The sequence below is a fragment of the Strix aluco genome, chromosome 3, assembly GCF_031877795.1.
Source record: "Strix aluco isolate bStrAlu1 chromosome 3, bStrAlu1.hap1, whole genome shotgun sequence".
NCBI classification, from domain to species: domain Eukaryota; kingdom Metazoa; phylum Chordata; class Aves; order Strigiformes; family Strigidae; genus Strix; species Strix aluco.
In genome coordinates this window covers 44,442,098-44,466,520 of record NC_133933.1, presented here as the reverse complement: position 1 = coordinate 44,466,520, position 24,423 = coordinate 44,442,098, and the positions used below count along the sequence as shown (strand labels likewise).

The following is a 24,423-nucleotide window of genomic DNA, read 5'->3' as shown; positions in this document are numbered from 1 at the left end:
GAAAACCATCAATACAGCCTTACACATTTTTTTAAAAATGTTGATAGGACAAGGACAGCAAAAAGTGTACCAAAATGAAGGGGTTTTCTTTTCTTTAAAGTAGGCCTGTGTTCATCTGTAAGTACTGATAGTTTTATTTATTTAAAAATATTTACATTAATATTCTATATTTTGAACCAAAGTAAACACAGTTTATCATGCAATACTGCACGTACTTTTTTAACACACACTCATAAAATATGCCATTTCAAAGTCTTGATAATGGAATTTGACCATCTCAACTAAGACAGATGAGTATTTTTTTCTAAAAATCAAATTTCAATGTCTTAATGCTACTTTAATGTAATTCCTTCAGTATAACAAGGGTATTAAGAAGTAATCCCAACATTAGAAGTATTCTTCTAGCTCTATACTGCAACATAGTTTATGAGCAACAGACATTGCTAAACATTTCATCCACAGAGTCCAACAGCAACACTAAAAAAAGTTAAGCTTTCAATCCACAACAAAGATTTCAAGATTGGGCCCTTAAGCTGCAGAAAATTAACTGTAAAAGTTGTCAGTATAAGGAAAACATATTCGAGATTTCCGTCTGGATAATTTGCTTGAAAAAACTCTCTAATGTTTTTCTTTAATATATTTAGCTACAGAATATGCTTTTAGGGCTTTTTTTAAAATGAAGTCAAAAGAGAATTCAATACAGTAATACTTTGTACATTGTAAAAAAGCACACACATAGACCAGTAAAACTGATGGAGTTACATTTTCATTATAGGGTGTCCTCTTACTGAGTCTAATTTGAAGTTACATAGGCAAGGTAAAGTAAAGATTAAGTTGCTACTATTCTGGTGAGATATTAAATTCAACATGGATCTAGATTTTTAACGCGTATAGAAGATTCTTGTATAGAATCATTCTACCACAATTTCTTCTCCAGAATGAAATTCAGTGACCCCTTCCTCGACTGTTTTCCTTCCTAACCACAGGACGAGGAACTGAACACTACTAGTACTGACCACACTTTTTATTACTGTAGTAGGGCAGAAGCCTAAACTGTGGTGTTTTCTTGCTTTCACCTGAGTGAGAGTCAAGAGTACGGATACAAACTTCAAGAACTCCTTCATTCAGAGGACTGTTTGGTTAATGTGCTCCTCAAAGACATAATCCATGAAAACTCCCAAGCAATTGACTCAGGCACAACTGTTTAACTAAAAAGAATTCTTTAATCTAAAGGAATTTTAAACAGAAACACACTGAAGGTAGTACAGCTCTGGAGAGAATCAAAAGCAACATGGTACTGCTACAGTCAATTTCCCACTGGAAGGATATAATTAAAAGATGACTTTTCAACACCTTCAACAGTGAGAAACCATTGTAAGGAAATGAAACTTCCTTGGAACACAGAGAGAACAGTAGAAGGAAGTAGCAAAAGAAAGAAGTCTGTGTACCGTTATAAGAGATATGCTTACAAATGGCTAAAATGCTGGCTAAACTTTGTGCAACTTACTTTCAGTAGTTCTGAGTTCAAACAAGGCTATTTTTATAAACATGAAGTCCTTTGTATTTCTTAGCAGACAGCAACTAAAGTTTGAAATTCACAGGAAAATTCAGTAAGATTAAAGATTTTCCTATTAAAAAGGACAGTTTGTCCAACTTTCTATTCCAGATCTCTAGTCAAAGAGAAGCACATAAGCAAATCAAGAGAGTTTCTTCAAAGAAAACTGTGTACCCTGAAAGGCCATTATTTCCCATTGTGGCAAAAATTTATGGTTAGTTTCACTGAATTAGGGAACCATCAGCAAACAACACAAGCATGGAAAAGTGAACCACTCTTGGCAAAGTACACTGCAATCATTCAAATCCCAATAAGCAAAGGCAGGCTGCCACCAAGAAACCCATGACACAAGATGTTTGCAGCAGTTGCCACAAAGGTGCACCACCCAATGCAGAGGAACACAAGATACAAGCCTCATCAAAACACAGTGTCAGAGTATCCTCAATCTTAAGAAAGGAGTCTAAAACATTCTCTATGAGCTCTGCTCTACATTCAAATACAACAGAAAGGTATCTTTCAAAAAGATGAGTATCTAAATGATAGGCTGATGTTAAAAACATACTTTCAAAGTGCATCCCCTGACATTACAGAAATGCAGTAAGGTCTTATACAGAGAAAACTAAAAAGAATTAGCTAGTTATAAGGCATCACTTTTAAAACTCGTTGTAGATAGCACTGACATAAGTTCAACAACAAATAAACCAGCTGAGTGTCCCAAGAGAAGGCTGTTATCCCGTTACTGCTGAGGGAGATTTTTGTGTCTAGTTCAACTAGCCAAAATGGTTGAATGCCTGTAATGTCCAGAACCAGGTTTATACATATTGAGTCAAACAAGCCATTCTCCTATATGAGAACCCTACTGCACCATATTTAGCCACGGCTGGTAGCAGACGGCCATGGATCAGTTAGCATGTAAATGGGCCTCAGACTGGGCCCAGAAATCGCCAGAGCAATGAATGCAAGACTCTGGGGCACTCTGGGGGTGCTCAGGCATTGGGATTACAGCTGAAAACAGTTTTCTTGTAGGAGAACACAGCAAAAGGATAATGCAAAACATGGTATCAGGCTGCAGCAATTACTGAATGAAGAAACACTGTTCTAATAAAAAAACACTTACTCCTTTAATGTTATTATGCAGCACATAGTAGACAAAGGAAAACTCCCTGTTTATGTTGTAATGAGATACAGTCTGAATAGCAAACAGCACCTAAAAGGTAGATAAAAGCCCTCTTCTTACATTGCAATTCTCTAATTCCATTTGATGGGTATAGTTTTTGATACTTCAGTAAAGAGCTGGAGGACAGCAATGGCTTAAAGGCTAACAACGTTCTAAGAAGTTTAGCACTTAAGATGAAATTTCCAGAGTATACAGCAAGTGAAGGAGACAGAAGTAATGAAAAATATGAACACTACACTCTTTTCTCATAGGTATTTGCAATGGTTGAGGCAAAGAAGAGAGCACATATTTCACATTAGGACAAAAGTAAGACTAGTCAACATCATTTTCACTTGTTTGCACTAGATTATGACTGTTTCATGCCAGAACATGTGATAATATGCTTGAAGAAAAAACAGTAAGCAAGCTATTTGTAATTATTTCTCTACCACAAAATTATCTTTCAGGATACAAGAGTCTAATTTTTCAAGAATAGCAACTACTTTTGACAGCATAGTTATAAAACCTGTCTACATTTTTTTTTAAATAAAACAGCTTTAAAAATTTAAAAAAAACCCCCAACCTTCAAAGATACTAGAAAGCAAAAAAGGCAAGAAAAATTATATCCTTTAAAGTGTAAACCAGTGACAGCATTTCCATTACAAGTGCAGAACATCTTTTTTAAACTTACCTCTCCTCCGTTAACATACTCCATCACAAAACACAAACGATCCTTTGTCTGGAAGGAATATTTCAAGGACTTGCAAAGAAAACAGCAAAACCAAAGCAATTATCATCTTGTATTAACCTGACTTCTTGCACTTAAACTGTAACAAAAATTAATTTTATCCTCTTAAGCAGACAATTCTAACTTGGTGAGACCTTTCAGAGTAACTAAAAATGTAACCTCCTATCTGGAGCTTGAGATGAAGTAACACAAAAACCTTCATGTCTTCCCTCATCTCTGCCACATGGTCACTGATATGAAGACGTCATGCTTATTATAATACAATACTGAATAGTTACTAAAATACACAATTCTGTACTCCATTTCTTACTGCCGTACCTGGTACCAGCTATTCTCAGTCATCGTATTTTATGATGTCCACTTGCTCAATGCCCATGAAGAGAGAGATTACCTTATTCTTTTTAATTTCTCCCAAACGAAATCTTAAAAGTGATCTTAACCTCCAGCCTGCTTTCATTTCCAAAGCAAGGACTCTCTAGTTTCACATACTATGCAATGTTAAAAACACTGAGTGCCAAATGAATATATTTATTTACATATCATTTTTAAATTGCAACAAATATTATCTTAACTAAAATTTTTGACTTATCAATGTTGATTTGATTTTGCTGGGAAAAATTATACCAAAGAAAATCTACAGAACCAGGCTTGGCCTAAAAGAAACGAAATGCAGTAGAATTACACATAAAAAAATCATTATGAGACACATGTGACTTAAATACTGCATGTCTCCTTAAAATATTTGTTTAATAATATCAGAAATATATAAAGATACATCTGCAGTTACATTGTTGTATGATTTGATTAGAATTACACCTGCTCCTGCTTACCTTTACACTCTAATTCTTAGAAACTTTGGGGGATCTCATTTCTCTTAAATAAATTTCCAAGAATATTTTGGCCAAGCAATTCAAATGCAATCCTCTGCTTTCTAAACGGTTTATGATTCTCTAAATAGGAAAGCTTCCGTGTTATACTTTGATATTTTAATACAAAAAAGAAAATAAGTTTTCCCTATCTTAAAATACATGTTAATTATCTTTTGAAATCAATGAAAGTTTTTCCAATATATTCTCAAAGGAATCAGAATTATTTCTACAGAAGAAAGTCAGTTGTAAAATTAAAACTATTAAACATAATTTGTCATAAATCTCAAAATTTTCATCTTCTTTTCAATATTTTCCTTCTATTAAATATTAACTATATGAAGACAAAGATACTGAAGTAGTGGGGTTTGATTTTTGTCACTCCATGGGCTACTTACATTGAAAAAATAGGTATTTTTATCATTTTATTGAATTGTTAATTAAGTTTTCTTGATAAAAATTACTTACTTGACACTATGTGAAATCAGTAACTTCTATTACAAAAGTGTTCACATACAAAAATCACAAAAATCGCACAACAGTTACATTCTACAATTAAATTTGTTTTCAATGCAGTTAAACTTTACAAAATTATTAGAAACCTTATTTCTGAACTCTTAAATACATATTCTGATAAAGGATATCATAAGCACCAGATAGTTACTGCTTGTTTACAAATCATCATGAGAAAGACTTCAAAAAGTGTTTGTAAATTATGTTCATAATGGAATACACATCATGTTGAAAATTACTTACTAATGTACTTAAAACTAATTCCTAATACTTACTGTTAAAAAAGGGTGTCTGGTGTTTTTCAATACTCTGCTTTCTGTAAGCGTATGAGCCACTTCATCCTGAGAAATAAAGAGTAGAAGAAGTAGGTTTGAATTAAGATATAATATTTTTATTTAATTAATTACAAGGAAAAGGTCAACACATGTGGAAAGAGTAAGCTACAGTATAGCTTTGAAAAATGAATGAACCTGAAAGAAACGTGAAAAATAATTCACATTTTTTGAGAAAAGATTTTAAAGTAAATTTAAGATTGGCAATATAAAATTTAACATATTTTACTTGATTTTCTTGGTTTTTCTATTCTTGCTTTCAAATTAAGTCTTTAAGTTTATAACCAATGCAGAGAAAGAAGAAATTATAATATTGGATTTGATAGTTTAAAAATATAGTTATCACAACTTCACAGTTCTGGTATGAATCATCTGAACAACATATCTACAGAGAGATTGAATCAATTTGCAAGAAACATACACAGGTAGTAACTGACAGGCAACTATAAAACCTAGTCTAATCTAGCCTAACATTAAGTAAAGCCAGTTTTCCTGTTTTCAAACATTCACTTGGTTTGGTGTTTGCTTTGTTTTTCTTTAAAACCATGTAGCCATACAAAACCGCCTCCCTCATCTGCCTTGGGCTGTCCTTACAATCCAGTTGGGGAGTGCTTCTGGGGCTGGGCCCGACCCCATTCCCCAAGGACACAGACCTCCTCCAGGGGAGGTGGGAGATGTCCACACAACCCCCAGCCAGATTTTGAGAAAGGGGCAATTCGGAGAGACACAGAGACACTCTCCCACCTGTGAGCTTGAATGGGGAAGATTAAAATGAGCCCTGTGCCCTCGCGAGTATTTGTGCCAGGGGAAGCTCACCCGTGCTCGTCCCCCGCTCCCTCCACAGCCCGGGCCCTCTCGCCATCTTCCTGGAGGCGAGGAGGAGCCTGGAGGGGTGACAGCGAGGCCCCAAGGGCAGGGCTATGGCCCCTCATGCCACCAGCTTCAAAGAGAGCAGGGGCCATGCAGGGGCGAGGGGAAGAGGATAGCGGGAAGAGGCCTCACCCTGCCCTACAATGACAAGCACAACCTAAGGACTAGGAAGAAAAGCAGGGCACTTAGGAGGTTCATGTTATGGATACACAGCCATTTTATGCAATTCTGCATGTAATACATGCTGTGAATCCCCCCTCCCCAGGCTGCCAGGGGCAAGACCTAAAAAGCCGGAGAGCCATTGGGCTGGGTTCTGTAGCGCTAGGCTACCACTGAGTGTTATATTATACAGAATTGAAGACAAACTTAGTGCAACTCAAACTTCAACCATAATCCCACAGAAGTAAATATATTTAGTCAGAGTATACTTTATTAGTGCTACAAATAATATCAATATAACATTATTGGACTACACATGCTTATCAGACTATGTTCTGAAGATAAGGTATAAAGGTATAAACAAGAAAATAAACACAGATGTCAGGACTTTAATGAAACTTTTAAAATTGTCAAAAGAGGAAGTTAACAACAGCAAAGTTAGTGGTAATAAATTATGATGCCATTTAACTGACTAGCATGTATAGTGCTACAGTGTATACACTACAACCACATACTGGGGGAAAACCGAAAAACACTTTAAGAAGAAAAGCAAGCCTGAAGTTTTATTTATTTATTTTTAAACCTCAGGGTTGACCAGATATGGGGCATAAAAAGCTGTCAATGGCCAGTTTTTCCAGCATTGTCTCAGAAGTTTGTAACACTGGTAGCAATTTCCTGGTATGTGTAATACTAATCTGCCCTGAAAATTCAGGATCAACAGATTTTATCTGAACTGGGCAGATGCTATACAACCTTCTAGGTACAGCTGTCAACGCATCACTTTTCTGCTTCATATTATGCTGTTACAGGTATGACCTTCTATACTATACATTATATCACATTATAGGCTGAGTTGGGACTGGTCTACCTAGTGACTGTATCCTTAGCACTGATCTCCAGAGTTAAATGTTAGTGATAAATCCACATGGCATACTTACACACTTACTGAGCTAGTCATCTAAGTTCAGGCTCAAGTCTGCTTTTGGTTTTAGTTTGGGAAGGAGTGGAAAAACTGGTATTTGGTGACTATAGGGAAAAAAACATGATCACTTCATCACCTGTGAAGATCTAAGCATAGTCTATATTTTTATTCTTTCAATAAAAAGTTTCTTATCAATATACAACCATACTATGCAAAACAAGTTCTGAGGACGTCAAATCTAAAAGACTGATGTGCTCCCATTTTCATCACAGGATAAAAGGCATCTTTCCTCACACACTTATTTTCTTGTTAGTCTACAAATAGGCAGAAAAACAGACCCTGTTTTGCTTCAGGGAGTGCCAGGTTCTGCCCAATCTATCACTGAGCTAGCTTTCTGTTTTCAGGTAAACAGATCTATGAACAGTTGCATCCCTGATCTCTTCAAAGTTTCTCTAGCTTTATACATACCTCTATGAACAAGAATTTTTGCTCAACAAAGTTATCCAAGAATCAGTTTTAACCCTTCTAAGAATTCTGTGATACTGTAGCAGTCAGCAAAGTAAAAGGAAAAACCCCAGAATTTCAGAATGTGCTTTGTATTTTATTGATACAAAGAAACAAGCTGAAATGCTCTGAAGGCTGGAAGAGTATAAATGAGAAGCAGCATAACAGGAGCTCATAGCAGTCAGACTCCCCTGAGGCCACCCTGGGTGCCACGGGTGAGCAGAGCACTAGGGAAGGATGTCAGGCTGGACACTGGGCCATAGCATGCAGCAACCAGATAGACTCTGAGACCAACAGGGCAACCCAGAGAGATTGCTGCCATATATAAAGTCTTAAAATGAGGGCCACTGAGATGCTCCTTCCCATGCAGAATCAGAAGAATACAACAGCGATACACTCTTTTCTTTCTGTATCTCCGGATTATGAAGAAGAAAAGGGCACTCTCTGTTGCTATTAGTCCAAATCGTATACGTGCCGACTATCCTGCCAGTGCACCCAAGTCAGCTGCTAAGGGCACGCAGAACTCGCAGGTCAGTCTCTGCTGAAGACATAAATTTAAGTGTCTCCCCCTACACCAGGGCTGGTTTTAATGAAACTCAATGAAATATAATTGTCTTTGAGGTTTCTACACTCTTCTATCAAATTCAATCGAAACTGATCAACACATTCATAAGTTATTAGAAAGTGAGTGACAGATGGACAAATGAACATAGACTGCAAAACTCTGTAAGCCCTGTTTTCATAGGCCAGTAGGAAAATTAGAAAAATCTGAAGGATATTTTAAAATAAAATATATGTAAAACACAGTACTTCCCATCCACATTCAATTTTTATGAACACTGGTCTTGTTAGCACCAAGCATTCAGAAATTTCAGTCAGATCCACATCCCTCAAAAACCTCCTTACTTAATAATCAGGATTATTTTTAATTGTGTCTCATGGTGATAAGAGCTTGTAGGTTTCTTGCTGTCAGCCTGTTCTGTGCAAGTGGGATTCAAAACTTTAGAATTGCTAGAAACAAAGCTCAGAGTAGATGATCTTCAAGTTTAAAATTAGTAAAATTATGACCAAGAACAAGAGCTAGTAACACTAAACTAATCAAGTTTAAGTGACTGGACAATGCCAGTTTAAACCATTTCTTCAGACATCAGCTTAAGACTTTTCTTGTTCCACAAAAACTGAAAAAATTAAATCATTAGTCCCATGCACAGCAATCTTATCTAACATAGCAGTAACAGAGCACAGGTCCATTAAATTAATTGCATTTATCTGAATAAACCTGCAGTTGACTTACAAAAATGTTTGAAGTAGGTAATATACCCTACCATACACTTTTTCTTGTTTTAAACTCAGATTGTGCTATCTTCCTGCCCAGTGAACTCTCTCAATACTTCAGCACACTCTAGATTATAAAACACTGGAAAAAGGCATGCAAAATGAGTACACACACGTTTTTGTATTCTTGTTTTCTGAAGATACACATATATTTCTATGAAATTCAGTTACCATCAAAAATCAAACACACCTTATGTATTATTTATTATTCCATTCCAAAAAAATGACCCAATATTAAAACTATAACCTTCCTTACCTTTGCAATAATTACTTCTTTTTTCAAAATCTTCATAGCATAGTATTTTCCACTAGCCTTCTCTCGGACCAGGATAACTTTGCCAAACGTGCCTTTGCCCAGTAGTTTTAAATAGTCAAAATCATTCATTGTCTATAAGGAGCAAAGAACAAGGATTAGCATGACTTATGCTATCCAGTTCCAGTATGCACACAAGTGTGCCCACCTATAACCAAACGCTGTTACCAGTTTACAAAAATAGGTACCTTTCTATGATTAAGTTCATAGTAGTTAACTGTATCCTTAAACCACTATGATACATTGTTCAATAGTATTATTATAGTTCTCTAAAGTCAAGTACTGCACAGTATACTACACACACACACTTATTTTTACAAAGCACGCACAGAGCAAAGCCTTAGCCTATACCAGCTTTTCATGAATGCTCCCCATCTAAGAAAGCTCATCATCTCCTGTATTACCAAGGACACAAGAACATGGCACATCAGTAGGTTTTGCGTAACACCAACACTGATGGCTCTTTTGAAACATACATGATCCTCACTACAATATTATACCAGTAAGACTCTACAACAGTCTTTAGAGGTGGACTTTTAAAAATTTGAGTACGGATTACAATTACATGGCTTTTACATTAATCAATCTGGCTATGAAAAGAAAGAGGTGCAAGTTTTCCTCTTTCATGTGACTCCATTATAGTGACTGTTCAAGCACCTAGTATCGCCCTAGTTTTGCAGGTTAAACATAGTACATCCAAGAGCTGGTTCCACCAACCGACAATTTGAATCTAGTAGGTTTATCAGGTCAACTGGAGTGTCACACACAGGAAGAATATGACCAGATCCCAAAGCAGTTTAGACACTTTCATGAGCATGAAGCTTGAGTCAATAATCATCTTAGTTCTGCAAGTTCATTTCACAGCCTGTTCAGAGGCATCAACACCATGGTCTACGCAAAGATGAGGATGTAGAAAAAATAGCACAATACTGAGAATGCAGTGACTGCACAGGGTCACCCTGGATTGACAGCAGTGTTTCTTTGGCCAACTCAGGCCCAATCACTGGCTTCCACTGTGTGTTTCCACAGAACATCTTTCAGCACGTTGTATTACTGGCTTGGTTGCAGCATCACATAACTACACACAGACCATTAAGGCACCCAGAAACTTTGAGGAAAGCTGTTAAAAGCTCTGAAAGACAATGCACTCACCTACTCCTGTTATAGTACTGTCCTGCAGTATCAATAACCTTCCCTCCTTTGTGAATAATACACCTCAAAACATTTATAAAGAGTAATTATACTCCAAGTCTCAGTTTTGCTAAGTTAAATATACTTAATCCTGTTATATGTGCTTTATCTTTCATCTTCCTAGTGTCTCTTTCCATCACTAGTTGCAGTCTCGGGCAGTTTTCTTGAACACTGGAGTTCCAGATAAACTTCTACTTGTGCCTTCCACTGCAGAATTAGTACTTTCCTTATCCCTAACAGAAACACCTCTTACAGTGCCTACATATCTCGCACACAAAGTGTAGAGCTATTGGGCATATCCCCAGTGTGCATTCACAAATAGTGTCAGCAAAATATATTCTCTCTTGTGAGAAAGAATAAAGGGCAAAATTTCCTTCTGAAATTATTTATTATAATATAAATTATAATAATTTATTTATTATGTAAGTGCATGATACATTACCATGGATCTGAAGTTCCTGTCAACAAACTGAGAAAATAATTTATGCAATTGCTCACTCAGAGTCAGTTTGAAATCTGCTCACATAAGGGGTAGAATTGAAGTTCCATCAACCACATTACTGCTGTAATTCCTTAGCTTTTAAGTGTTCAGCCTGCAACTTAAAAGCTGCAAAATGTCTCCAACAGACTACTTAACGTAACACCTGGACAGCTGGATATTTCAAAGCTTTACTAAAGAGAAAATGCTTTCCATATATCAATTTTCTAGCTATATCAGCAGAAATTAAATTTTTTTCCCATGTAATGGTTGAATGGGAGATTCTAAGGAAACTAGCCTTGGCAAATTCCATTCTTTGCTCACACATAAACATACTTAAACGTTTTGCAGTGACAGATCTTGTTTTGCTGCCAAAAACACCTCACATCAGGAAGAACAAAACTGCATTCATCCCAGTAAGAAATGTGAGTAACAGAGATTTCAAAGGCTCAGTACAGTTTTTACCTAAAACAAACTCACTTTACACAAGTGAGTGTAAAGATAAAGTTTATGACCACAGACAAGTCTCTAAATGGTCAACTTTTCCAAAAACTAGTATAATGTGTTACAAGTAGTGATGCATGTTGTAGTATGTAAAGTTATGATCCAAACACTGTGTGGCTACTAGTGCTTAATCAGCTAAAGGTAAGACCTCAAGTATCACAGTCAGTACTCTGGGGAAAGTCAGGTTATCTACTTCAATAGCTCTTTGATAACCACGAAGCAAAACCAACTGCCTTTGTGCTAAAGCAGTGGAAATCGACAGAAACACGTGAAAAATCCAAAATGCATTCAAAACACAATTCAGGCAGAAGACGAGTAATTCAGGGCAGAATCCACTGTATCTTCAGTCATAAGCTATCACATTCCCCAACAAAGAATGGTTAACAGCTTTACTGATAAAGAATACTGAGTTAGTGACCATAACAATTTATCACATCTAACAGTCAAAAATGTATGGGATCATAAGCAGCCTCAAAGGGGTAACTTCTTCCCATACTTCTGATGTTCTTTGAGAGGCTGGACTCAGAAAGGGACCATCAGAGTCTGAATAAAACCGGCTCAGAAAAGCAGCCCTTTGCCCTCACACAGAAGGAGGATCTTGGCTCGACTGATCATAGACATGGGTTTGATGCTAAGGGCAGCAAGCCAATCAAATCGAAAGACTCATTCGCCCAAAATTTGCTTACATAATGTTCATCAAAGCAGCCATGAATCTAGCTGCAAGCTCAGTGAAAACAAGTTAAAAAATATATGTATATTTATAAGAGGAAGGTAATAGGGCTTTTTTGAGCTATGGCTTAACAGCAGGTTATGGCGGTAGTGCTAGTTCTAAGAATAAAGTCTCCTGATGCTCTCAATCTTTAAAAGCTCAGCAGAAGGCTTAGAGATGATACGCAGTGCAGGGTAACTCAAAAAGTCTGCCAAAGAACACAAGACCTTGGGAGATAAAAACACAGATGCCATAGCTAAGGGTGTACTGAAAACTGGTGGAAAAATGGAAATACTTCCTAAACCTGAGGGATGTTGGTAAGCAAGTTTGGAGGCTCCCATAAGATTGGATTCTTTCTCCTTGATGATTTTTCAAGCTTTTTCATTCCTACCAAACTCTGAGGATTGAATCTTTTGCCTCATTACATTACTTTTTGGTTTCCTCTGAAAAATCCATCCCTTACTCATTCTGCACCCTGCAAAACAAATTTGTATATAAAGAAAAAGCAATGAAGCTACAGAAAACTGCACTAACCAAAGAACCATTCGATGTTCAGCCATCTCTAAAGCCTATTTAATCCCCTGTGGATGATCTGTTCAAAAGAATACACCCTAGTACAGGTTTTGAAAATTCCTACCAAGGAACTAATTTTTTAAAATTCCTGGTTTGCTCAAAGCTTATACCACTTGGAGTTTTTATCTGACTTCATCAGGAAGAAACTCTACTTACAAGGAATAATACAGCAAGAAATAAAAGCAGCTTGCTAAGAATTTCTAGTGCTCTGAATTTTAGTGATGCTATTACTGTAAAACTTAAGTGGCACAGTGACACCATTTAAAAAAATGCAAAAAAACAAAAAAGTGCTTTTGGTTCTTCCAGCTAATCTGCCCAGGGACATTGCTGTCATGTCTGTTCAAATCAAGTTCCGCATCCTAAACACTGTTTTCTTCGTAAACCTTTTGCTACCTTTTTAGAGAGCAGGCCCACTCCTCTCTGTCTTGTTTCTTAATCTGATTATGTTCTTCTACTCATATGTATACCATCTGGTGCATGCACAAGCAAAATTCACTGGGCTTAGATGTAAAATCAGGTGACAAAACAAGCTTGTAGGACACATTGTGAAAAAAATCCCTAAAACGAAAAGAAATCCAATACCAAAAAAAGCAATAAAAATGCATTAAGTCATTATAACTGAAATGGTTCTGATTATATTAACAACTACAAAAGCTTAAACAGAAGCTTTTCAGAAACATTTCTAAAAAACAGTAACGGTTCTAAAAAAATATATTTTTCCCAATTTCAATTAACACAGAGGGAGTGACACCTTCCCGTCATTATAGTCACTTAAGATTTTTGATTCCAGAAACTTATGAGAATCTTTGACAAAAGTCTTCCAACAGTGAGAAATCTGCAGTGGGATTTTTGAGTTTTGGAAAAAAAAAAAAAAAATTCTTGTGGTCACCAGTATGCTCTTCACTGGCTACAAAAACTCCATTCTGCTCTATTACTCAGTACTGAATATCACCATTTTTCATTTCACCTTTGTTTTGTAGAGTTTACTTTTGGCTTGTTGCCAAAGCCGTTAAATATTCTGCAGCACTGCACATGCACTGTCCCAGCATCTTATTTCAGCATCTCTTAAAGCGTAAGCGGCAAGACAGAAACAAAACTATCTTCCTCCTCCTCCTGTTCTCACAGCCCCTTTTGTTGTATGGGAAAAGGCACCGCACTGTGAACAAGGAAAGCATGCATTCCACAAACTACTTCTATTAGACGGCATTAATTTTGACACCTTAAAATGCTTGTTGTTATGCGGTGGTTTTGTACTCTGCTAAGAGGATACACAGGCTTGGAACAGTGCTCGGATCTTTAATAGAGCAAACTCAAATCCCTTCCACATAATCACACTGCCTCTCAGAAAGACTGACACATCTCGAACGCTGCTTCTGTCTTGCTGTCACTTATCATATTTTACCCTGGAGCACAATCATTAAGCATCTATGCTGCAAGGCTAAAAGTTCACTGTCAACCTGACAGTGTACGATGAGAGTATTGTTATGGTTGTATATAATTAGCGGGAAAAGGTTAGACAATTGCATACAATGAACAACATGAGAGAACTATGTTTGCACTGCAAACTCAAGTTCTCAAAAGTTAGGACATGATAGAACTAAGATTTCCTATGACACCTTTGTTATATTCATAAGGGTGTAGTTTTCAGCTACTGATTTTTCTCATTCTTGGTTCATATAGTACAACGAATAAAACATGCTCTATGAGTAAAAAGGCACACGTTCGCTATTTCTTTTCATTGTTCATCACTCAAAGGCATTCAGTTACATTAGCTATAAGACTATTTTGTTCTGTCAGCAGACTTCTACTTAGTTTTCTACAGGTTTCACTTCTAGCTAGAAAGAATGAAGCCAATCCTACAGAAACAGGTTATTATTTCTCATACAATTTCAATGCATTTCTTGAGTCATATCAATTCTGTATAGTAATATAGACACATCCATTTGAATGATCCATTCTCCAAGAGTAGCCCGTACTTACAGAAACACAGGACAAAATGGAAACACAAAACAATAAGCAAATTTTTGTGTGACACTGAATCTTTAAAACATGCTCTTAGTTGTGTGTTATAGCCAACAATGTTCATATTCCTACTTGCACTAAAAGCTGTGAAGGACTGCAAAAAAATAAAACGTTTTCTCTTACTTCACTGAAAACTAAAGCAGAGCTATTTTCCCAGATAGCAAAAGACAAGGTCATTAAAAGCCAAATCCTGCTAGTCTTTCTCATGCAAATTATCTAATTTGTACTAGATATTATTTGCATGAGAAAGGGGGCCAATCTACTTGTCTAAAGAAAATATTTTATTACCATACTTCTAAAAGAGTAAACAAACAAAAAGGAAAAGATGAAAATAATATTCAAAGAATAAGCAGAATGTTAACATGTGCCTGAACAGTTGAACTGTGTTTTTCAGAAGTGCTGTATCAGATAGCATAACAAATAAATGAGAGCAGTTCAGCTTTATTGAAATAAAACAAATAAGTACTTTTATGCTTGTAATACACTGAAATTTGTATAGAAATACTATTCCCTGTACATTGTTTTACCCAACTAGACCATTCTACAAAAGTTTTTACATATTAGTCTTGTCAGTTATTTTTTAATGTCATTACCTTTCTTTTATGATGAGTTGTTGAAGCATCCATCTCTTCTTCTCCTATATTGTCTATCTGTGAAGTTGGACTACAGTTCATCCTCTCCTCTTCTTGTCTCTGAAGTCTGTCTGCTACAGCCTGGATTGCTTCTGTCCATTCTTCCCTATCATGAATAAGCCAACATCCCTATTAGAAACTCATAAAATACACCCAAATAAATGGTTTATAATGTTCTTCACATGCTACATTGCTTCAATGTTCAATTCTCATGTTACACAGCAGAAGACTCATATAAATTAATCACTTCAATTTCCTTCCAAATTCTGCATTATGTTAAAGGTGGTAAAGTTGGCCAGCATCAAAAAGGATCACTGCACAGTTAATTTCAAGAATTACCAGTGTCTGATTTTGTAAATATTTTAATAGTGAAAGTTTGAAAACACTTGTTCCAGGTATAATACAGCTCAGAGCATAGAATGTCATCTCCTATCTGATACTATCTGATAATAACTTGCTATCTTAAGAGACATTTTGGTATTCCCCCTCCCTGCAAGACATTTTCACAGAAAATAAACAAGATTCATTAAACCACACTGTGTGTTCAACTCTTTGTCTCCTCTTAAAACTCAACTTGCTGCCTAATTTCAAATTCCCTTGAGAAAGAAGCCCTCAAAAGGCAATTAAATTCCTACAAGTGTCATAAAAGCCAATGGCTGCACAGAGGGGCAGGCCCAGATGAGGGTTTCTGTGGAGGGACAAGCAGGGGCAGCTGAGCCCATGGCTATTCTGCATGCTGGCTAACCAGCACATATACACCAGCCGGCCCATCTGCACACCACAGCCCCACACCAAGCACAGTACCTGCTGCTTTTGGTTAGCCAGCAAGGGATAGGGGAGGAGTCTGGTGGTATTACTGAATGCAGTAAGAGGTACTACACTGCATGCACAGAAGAGAGATAGGGTGGAGAAACACAACCAAGGTAGAATTAAAAAAAAAAAATCTAAGGGAATATACTAATGACAGAGAAACAACAGAAAAAGCAAAGTCGTTAGTTATTTATTGATACAAACAGTATGAATAAAGCCAAATCATAGTATTAGTCTCAAGAGGACAGATGCCCACAGTGGGATCAGTGCATCTAACCAGGGACACAGTATAGAACATTTTAGCAAGGTACACCATCCCATATCTCCTACATGCTTTTGGTGCATTATAAAACATGAATTCTTAAGAGTTTGTGTATGTTTACTGAAACAAGAAAAACTAATAAGCAAACATAAACTATAACAAACATACTGCTTTCTGTGCCAAAAAAAAAAAAAAGGAGCATATTAGGAGTAAAAGGAAAATTTAAGACAGCGAGGCTTCCATTTTTCAAAATTTAACACTTCAGCGACGTATCATGACATAGTTTTGGCTTATTTGTACACACTCATCCCACCTACTCACAGGCAGCACTAGCTATGAGCTCAGATAATATTTTACAGAAGCCGACAAATTCTTCAAGTAACTGTTCAGATGTGCTCAAAATGTCACAGTTCCAAGTGTTGATTGCTGTGCAGTCCCAGCAGTGACTGTGCTGAGACTTCTGCGTAAGGAACACGGAAAGCAAAACAATAATAAAACCCTCACCGTTCCTCTGGAGTGTCTACGTGGAACGTCCTCTCTATGACAGTGGTCCACTGAAGACATCTGATAATGAACGTGTTTGGCTTTGGTCGCTCTGTTTTCATTAGTTGACATTCTAGAGAAATACATGACATTGCCACTTTTATACATCGCCAGTTAACAGCTGAAGAGCAAATAAAATTATTTAGATAAAATACATATAGCTTACGTATACCTCTCCGGCATGTATCCAGCACATATGAGGAAATACAGAACGGCAATATAACCATGAGTTTGAACAAAGGGTAGTAGGTAATAATCATAAGGTGAAGAAAGCAGTCAGAGGAATTGATGGAACTTGTACTGTTGCCCATATAAAGAGTGTGATCTCCATTTGCAAACCCGGTCTGTGTTATGAGGCTACGAAGAGTATTAGATGCCGGATTGCTCTAGTATGCCAAGGTAACAGCAGTAGCCACAGGCACATTTTTCCATCTGTACCTGGCAGGAGGAATATGACATTTTCCCTTCAATGGTAACCATGCCACAATTACCCACACTACTGTCACTTCAGGATAAGATTTATTGTAAAGTACCCTATCTGAGAAAATTCAGATGTTGAAACTAGTCTGATTATTAAATATAGAATAACCCCACATGCACCCCCAGTGGGGCTGCCCCAAGAACTCATCTAGTTCTCTTTGTGCCCCAGGGCAGAATCAGGTCTACCTATGCTATTTCTCAGAATTATTTCTCTAAACTCTTTCTACAATCCCTGAAAAGTAGCAAGTTCAAAACCTCTGTAAGCAAACTATTCCATCCAACTATACGAAAACTAATTATTTTTATAGCTGGAAGATTTTTCCTAGCATTTAATGCAACTGTTCCTATAATTTAAGCATATTGTTTCTTGCCATATTGACTAATTTCTTTTATCTTTTTGGCAGCTATCCCTTTTAGACATTTAAACACTGTTTTATCTCTCTTCAGGCTTCTCTGGACTAAATCAGTTCAACCAATCTGTCCTCACAGGCTGTGCTCTCAGATCCAAGATCTTCCCTGTCACACAATTCTAGACATACAGTAGACTGCCTATTACTCCTTTGTCACAAGACCACAACACTGGTAATTCAGGCAATGGTTCAATGAAACTGTGCATTAGATTTTACGATGTAGCATACTGCACTAAACGTTACATCTGCAAAACACTGACCAACTAGAACTCTTTATTCATGCAAATATTTAAACATTTTTGTGAAGTTAAGGTTACTGTGTCAAAAGTGTAACTTGTTTTCCTGCAGCTACCACAAAATAGACACAAACATCATATCTCATGTTCTGGAATGCTACAAGCTCTCATTTGTATAAAGCTGATCCAAATCAAATGTGTGATCTAAAATGATTTATCAGGTTAACAAATCAATCAATAATGAATATAGCAACAGACTTCCTGTTCACTTACAATGCACTGTAACTTCCTTTCAGTAGAGCTACCACCTAGCAGTTGACCCACACCTTTTACTGATGTAGTTGACTATTCTTTAGCATAAAGCCTTGCACATATTCTTGGTGAAATATATTTTATTTATTCCAGTTAACATCAATGCTTTACAAAAGTCATGTTATATGACATGTACCACTTCATAAGGCATGCTATTCTTTCACAGAAATAAATTATAGTCGCTTAATGTCATTTTTCTTCACAAACCCAGCATCCTGAAACCTCAACTATCATCCACAATTTTACAGGAATGTGTTTTAAATATTCTCCAAGGAACTGCACCAGACCCAGCAAATTTCTAAACATCCAACATACATAAGTACCCTGTACCCTGCTTATGCTTTCTCTCTTATGCCTTTGTTGCTGGTGTTAATTGTACAAGATGCACTCTCATAGCTGACCTTCTGAAATGCAGCTGCATACTGAAAACACATTAAAGCAATTCTCTTTAATATTACTAGCTCATAACAAGCTTAAAGCCTTAGTTCAAGGCATTGATTTGTATGCCTGAAAACCTGAACAATCTGGGACACAATTATCTAAGAAATGGCCTCTGTCTCCATGATATAAAGCCACAGCAAATATCAGCAGATTTACTTGTACTGGACCATCCTTAATACAGGCAGGAAAGAACTGACATTAGGGGGTCTTTGTGAAGATGCCTTGATTTAAGAACTTTCATGCATACTGCATTTTTTTTATTTGAAAAAGCAAAGAGCAGAAGTGGATATGTCTGTCAATAGGATTTTTTTCTGCAGAACACCTCAGAAGCTTGACAGACACATGTGTAAGAAATGAAAGAGGAATAAAGGAACTATTGCACCATGCAGGTGTGTATTCCTTGATGCACAAACCTACTATTCACCATACGTCTATAAATTATTATGTAACTCAGACTGCTCACTGGTCAAGGAATTGACATTACATTTAACAAACCTGCATACACTGTGGCAACTCAAATGAGAAACAGTAATCCAACCTCACTGCTTTTATAAACTCAGTTAGGTCTTGGATGGGATGAGAACCATTCTCAACATTTAGAGGAAAGAGCTACAGCAAGATAAATGGGACACCAGAAGAGGGAATTTAACACAAAAGCTGGAAGAGAAACACAGAGGACAGAAGCAGATGATGGGAACTTGGGGAGCATGATGAAGTAGAGCTGCTGAGGATACTTAACCAGGTTGGTAGCTAGGTGCAAATATTACTCATGAGATCAAAGAAACCCTCATCTTCAGGGATATGGTTGAAGTCCAAGTTATGATCGTGATGACAGTGAGGCTAGGGTTAACAAGCTATTTGTCTTCTTAACTTCCTCAGCTGTAGCTCTAAGGAATGCGTTGGGCTACCTTCACAACAGAAGAGACTAGAAGCATTGTCTGCTCTAAGATTATCTCATCTTACTCCTGACGAAACCATCCTCTCATCTTTAATCCTATCACACTTCAATCATGTAGGCTGAAATTTTCTTTGCTGGGTGTCTGCCTAAAGCTGTACGCTGCTGGAAAATACTACTTTTTGGAGATGAGACTTAAAACTTGGCAAACCAAGACCTTTGATATCCTTTTAGTATTCCTGTGAAAATGTAAGGCATCTGGCCACACTACATGTGGGAGAGATAAGAGTGCAGTGGGAGGAGGGTAAAAAATTACAATAACAATTACTAAAGCATAAAATCATTGAAAATCTACACACTGAGTATAATCCAGAGGCTACAGCTATCTCCTGCCTCTACACCTGGTAAATGGAAAGCTCTTTCTCCTATATTCATAATGCCTCATCCTACTCCTCAGACAATATGAAAAAGAAACTACCTTGTTAAGGCAAAATCCAATACGGAAAGATGGCATACAGCAAGTTATTTACAGAAGAGATGTCGGGAACAAAAGACTAGGGAATAAAGGGAGAAGAGCAGAAATGGGACAGGAAAAAGACTGGAACCTGTGTGAGAATGAAAAACTTGGGGGATAGCTAGAGTATAGCTAAACTAGAGCAGCTAGTTTAGGAGAAGGAAGGTGAAAGAAGCTGTCAGGGACAGAAAAGTAACGTGACTGTGTTACGACAATCTGAAAGCAAAAATGTACAGAGTCAAACCTACAGAGAAGTCTGTACCAATTAAAAAGCATAACCTCTCCAGTGCCTATAAAGGAACTGAAGATTTTTAATTTCACCATTCATTTTCTGATTCCAAATACACACAAAAATGCATACATTAAAATGGCATTAATTTAAGTTTGCCAACTCAAGCATGCAAAAATTGGAACTAACAGGATTAAGCCCGCCTATGTACAAATGCTATCTATAATATAGTTTTAACCTATACATATACAACATATACTAGTGTATATATACATATATATGTGTATATATAATATATATGTATATATAATAAAGACTATATATAATAAAAATATTAGTATGTACATTATGTAAATCTGTATCTAATATACAGGTGTATTATTGGTACTATTATATTAATTGGTACTATTATACTAATTTTTTTCAGACAGTCCTCAAAGTTATGATAAGCATTATTAACAAGAACAAAACATACAGATGCATATACTAAGCTCTGTAACTACCAAAGAGTATCTACTCTCTGAGTTTTCATTACACATGACTAACTAAATCAATTAAAGGTAATAAAAGATACCTTAGCAATTGAAAATGGCACTGAAAACATAAAAAAACCCCGAAAAAAGCCATTTCACCACCACTGAAATATGCTATTGAAAAATAAAATGTAGCTAAATTTAATGTGCTTTTTTAATATTCTGTTAAAAGTGGCTAAAGATTTAATTTCTTTGTGGAAGGTTAAAATTGAATACGTGTGTATCCTTCTCTTCTGAAGTAAAAAGAGTTTCAGAAAGAAGTGGAGGACCAATTTCTAAAAGTGGTATGCTATCCATCCTTCTTCTCAAGTAGATAAAAGTAACTGAAGTCTGCTGATATTTAGTACACCCACACGCTTCATGTACTGCTGTATACAAATGTATGGGATAAACTGCAACATGAATAAAAACTTATCTGTGAATGTCTTTCACCTACAGCTAGGGGAAAAAAAAATCTATTATGATGAATAAGTGCTGTAATACACAGTTACTGCTAATTACCAAAATATTTTTCTACTAATTACTGGAAAAACCGTAGTAGTTTTAGACAGAGAGAATAGTTTGGAAACTACAAAAGCACAGAAGAATGAGTGAAACAGGCTACTGAGAGCTGGCTCCAAACGCTCGAGTGATAGTTGGGTCATTACCAAGAGTAGAGAACACTCTACCATAATGTCTTCAAGTTTGCTACTATACATAAACATATGTAATTAAAGGGCTGAATCTCAACTCAAAACAGTTGGAAGTCTAAATTATCATTCAAAAAGATGAGTAAGCCAGTAAACAGACAGACTCAACTTTGTGTTCTTGTATGCTAGCCATCTACAACTTGGAACTTCACATTTTAATCCTAAAGCTTTCTGTCTTGCTGGGATTAAACATCAGTCATGAGAATTTTCCCCTTTAATATTAGAGGGGATGAAAAACCTTGGGGGAGGACACTTGTTTGAAGCAGCAAAAAAACAAATCAGTAACAGAAACTGACAATTCTCTTCCAACAAGTCTGTAGCATTTATTTGGCCATTTTGGATCTATACAGAAAATGGAAAAAAAATAAAACCAGTATAAAGAAATGCAATGGATGCTTCTCAACTTTTTAAAACAAAAAAAAGGTCAGGTACATATCAGAGGTTAACTTTCAGTTCCATATCCACAAACTGACAATTCTAAAATGTTAGACTATCTTTTTCAAATAACTGCTACTATCTAAATTAAGTAGTTATGCTAGTTAAACTCTCCTGAGCAACTCTAACTACAAACTGTATTTCAAAACGTTCTGTTTACTTTACACCATTCTGAACCACAGATGACAAAGTTTGCTTGAAGCTGTAATTACTCTGCAAAGCTGGGAAGCCAATTAGAGGGCCTGAAACCTGCCAGTTCCAAAAAAAAAAAAAAAGCACAGATCATCTGTTCAGATTTTATTAAAAAGTTTAAAGTTTGAATTCTATAACTTTAACCATATAATCACCAGTGTTCTTTTCCTAAATACATTCATTCAGCATAAAAAATACAAAGAACATTAATACCATTTTATTATTTCATATATGGAAGTTTTCAACTTCAGCAGAATTTGTTGATATGGCTAGACAAGAATACTAAACATACAAGCAGCCATAAAATATTGCACTAAAAAATGAACAGAAGGTTGCATATTTGAGAAATTATTCCTAATACAAGCTGAGTTTCAGCACAAAAGATAACTTCCTGTGACTATCATACGATATAAAAGAAATAGTATCAAACCACTGCTTGCATTGTTTAGAATATATGCACTTTTAAATATATAGAGTGCTATCTATATACAGATATCTATATGTCTCTATGTATCTATTTGCATTTCGATTTAACCTTGATTTCTTATTTTTCTCTTGGTCTTTCCTTCACAAGATAAATATTTTTGTCCCAACCTTTGCCTATTCAGTTGCTGCTCCCATTTTTTTTCTTCCTCATGTCAAAATTTAACGAACACACTGCTTTCAAATACCTTTTTCCGTTGCTGCTACTCTACACTCCAAATCCACACTCTCCTCTGATGACCTATCTTGTTAGACAAGTAGTAGGCAAGTAGCAGAACTAATACACCATTTTCATAACATTGAGACAGATACATCCAGTGTTGTGACATGCTTTTGCTCATATACATATGAAAAGCTATGGCTTTTACATATATGTACAAATATATGTGTATACACACACCCTCAGCTTGATTCTCTCTCGATTTTCCCGCTTGTTTGCCTACTCTCTAAGGCAAATCTACTTTTCTGAGGCTTTCCAAAAGGCTCTGTCTTTTCTCACTACATTTTATCTATGGGGAGTATGACCCTAAAAGTAAGTTTGGTCACACAGACATTTATGTGATCAATTTCATATCTTCTCTTTGGTCCCAACAAATGTAGTTTTCCCCTAAAAATGTCATCCCCAAAACTGTTGAACAGATTATTTTTCTCCATTGTCCCTTTGATCATATCACTCTTCTCTTTGAATTCCTCATTTCTTACCCAGCTCTGTCGCATCAAATATAAGTAGCTTTTCAACACGGTCTGTCCCCACAGCCTACCCTCATCCTTGGTATCACCCTTTATTTAGTATCAAAATGCCATCCATCCTTCTACTGTTCCAATTTCAGCACAAAAGGATTTGTAATTTCTCCCTGTTTGCCATACTGGTTCTCTTCTAAATCCTCCTTAAAACTCTCCTTCACCATGTCTAAAAGAACAGTAGGGAAGGAAGGAGGGAGAGAGAAAAGAAGGGAGAAGAGAGTAAAAACCTAACCTTGACAATGGATTAGTTGTTGATGTGCTGAGACCACTGCCTGTACTACAGGCTAATACTGTCTCATTGTTTTCTCATACTCCCCCCATCTGTTTACATCCATCTGCTGTCCCTTGTTTTATATTTGGAATTTTAGTATTTTGGAGCAGAGACTGACTTTTTGTTCTGTATGGGTAGAAATCCCACTTCTGTGGGGCTTGGCTCATGACAAGTACTTATATGTGATTTGATGATACAACAACATGCATGCCTGCATAATAAACACAAAAAACTTAATTATATTCCTTCAAGCTGAAAAAGATCATCCTTGATGCACTTCATCATGCTGGAAAGTCTTTTATTTCCAATACTCCAAAAAGTACTGAAGTAGCATCCATGTCTTTCTGTCATTACAACTAGTTTGCTATTTGTTCCTTCATGCAAAGAGGAAGAATGAAAATAGGAGATTTCTGCACGTTATTGTTGGGTTTTGCCTGGGGTTTACTTTGTTTTCACGAAAGACAGTAAAATTATACATCCTTCTCTGTCTTTCATGCAAACACCCCAATTTTATTTGTGCAACTGGGTGTATCACACCAGCATAAAAACTCTCAGACCTGGC

At 36.4% G+C, this 24,423-nt stretch overlaps 1 protein-coding gene across 2 annotated transcripts in view; it reads right to left on the bottom strand.

Annotated features, from left to right (window-relative positions):
- AKT3 (AKT serine/threonine kinase 3) overlaps positions 1-24,423 on the bottom strand; it is a 161,088-nt gene that overhangs the window by 46,725 nt on the left and 89,940 nt on the right. For both annotated transcript variants that reach the window (XM_074818365.1, XM_074818366.1), the window contains exons 4-8: positions 16,959-17,070; positions 15,344-15,488; positions 9,217-9,348; positions 5,114-5,179; positions 3,403-3,471 (exon numbers count right to left, since the gene is read on the bottom strand). In XM_074818365.1, coding sequence (XP_074674466.1) covers positions 3,403-3,471; positions 5,114-5,179; positions 9,217-9,348; positions 15,344-15,488; positions 16,959-17,070 — 524 coding nt within the window. The remainder of the gene's footprint in view (positions 1-3,402; positions 3,472-5,113; positions 5,180-9,216; positions 9,349-15,343; positions 15,489-16,958; positions 17,071-24,423) is intronic.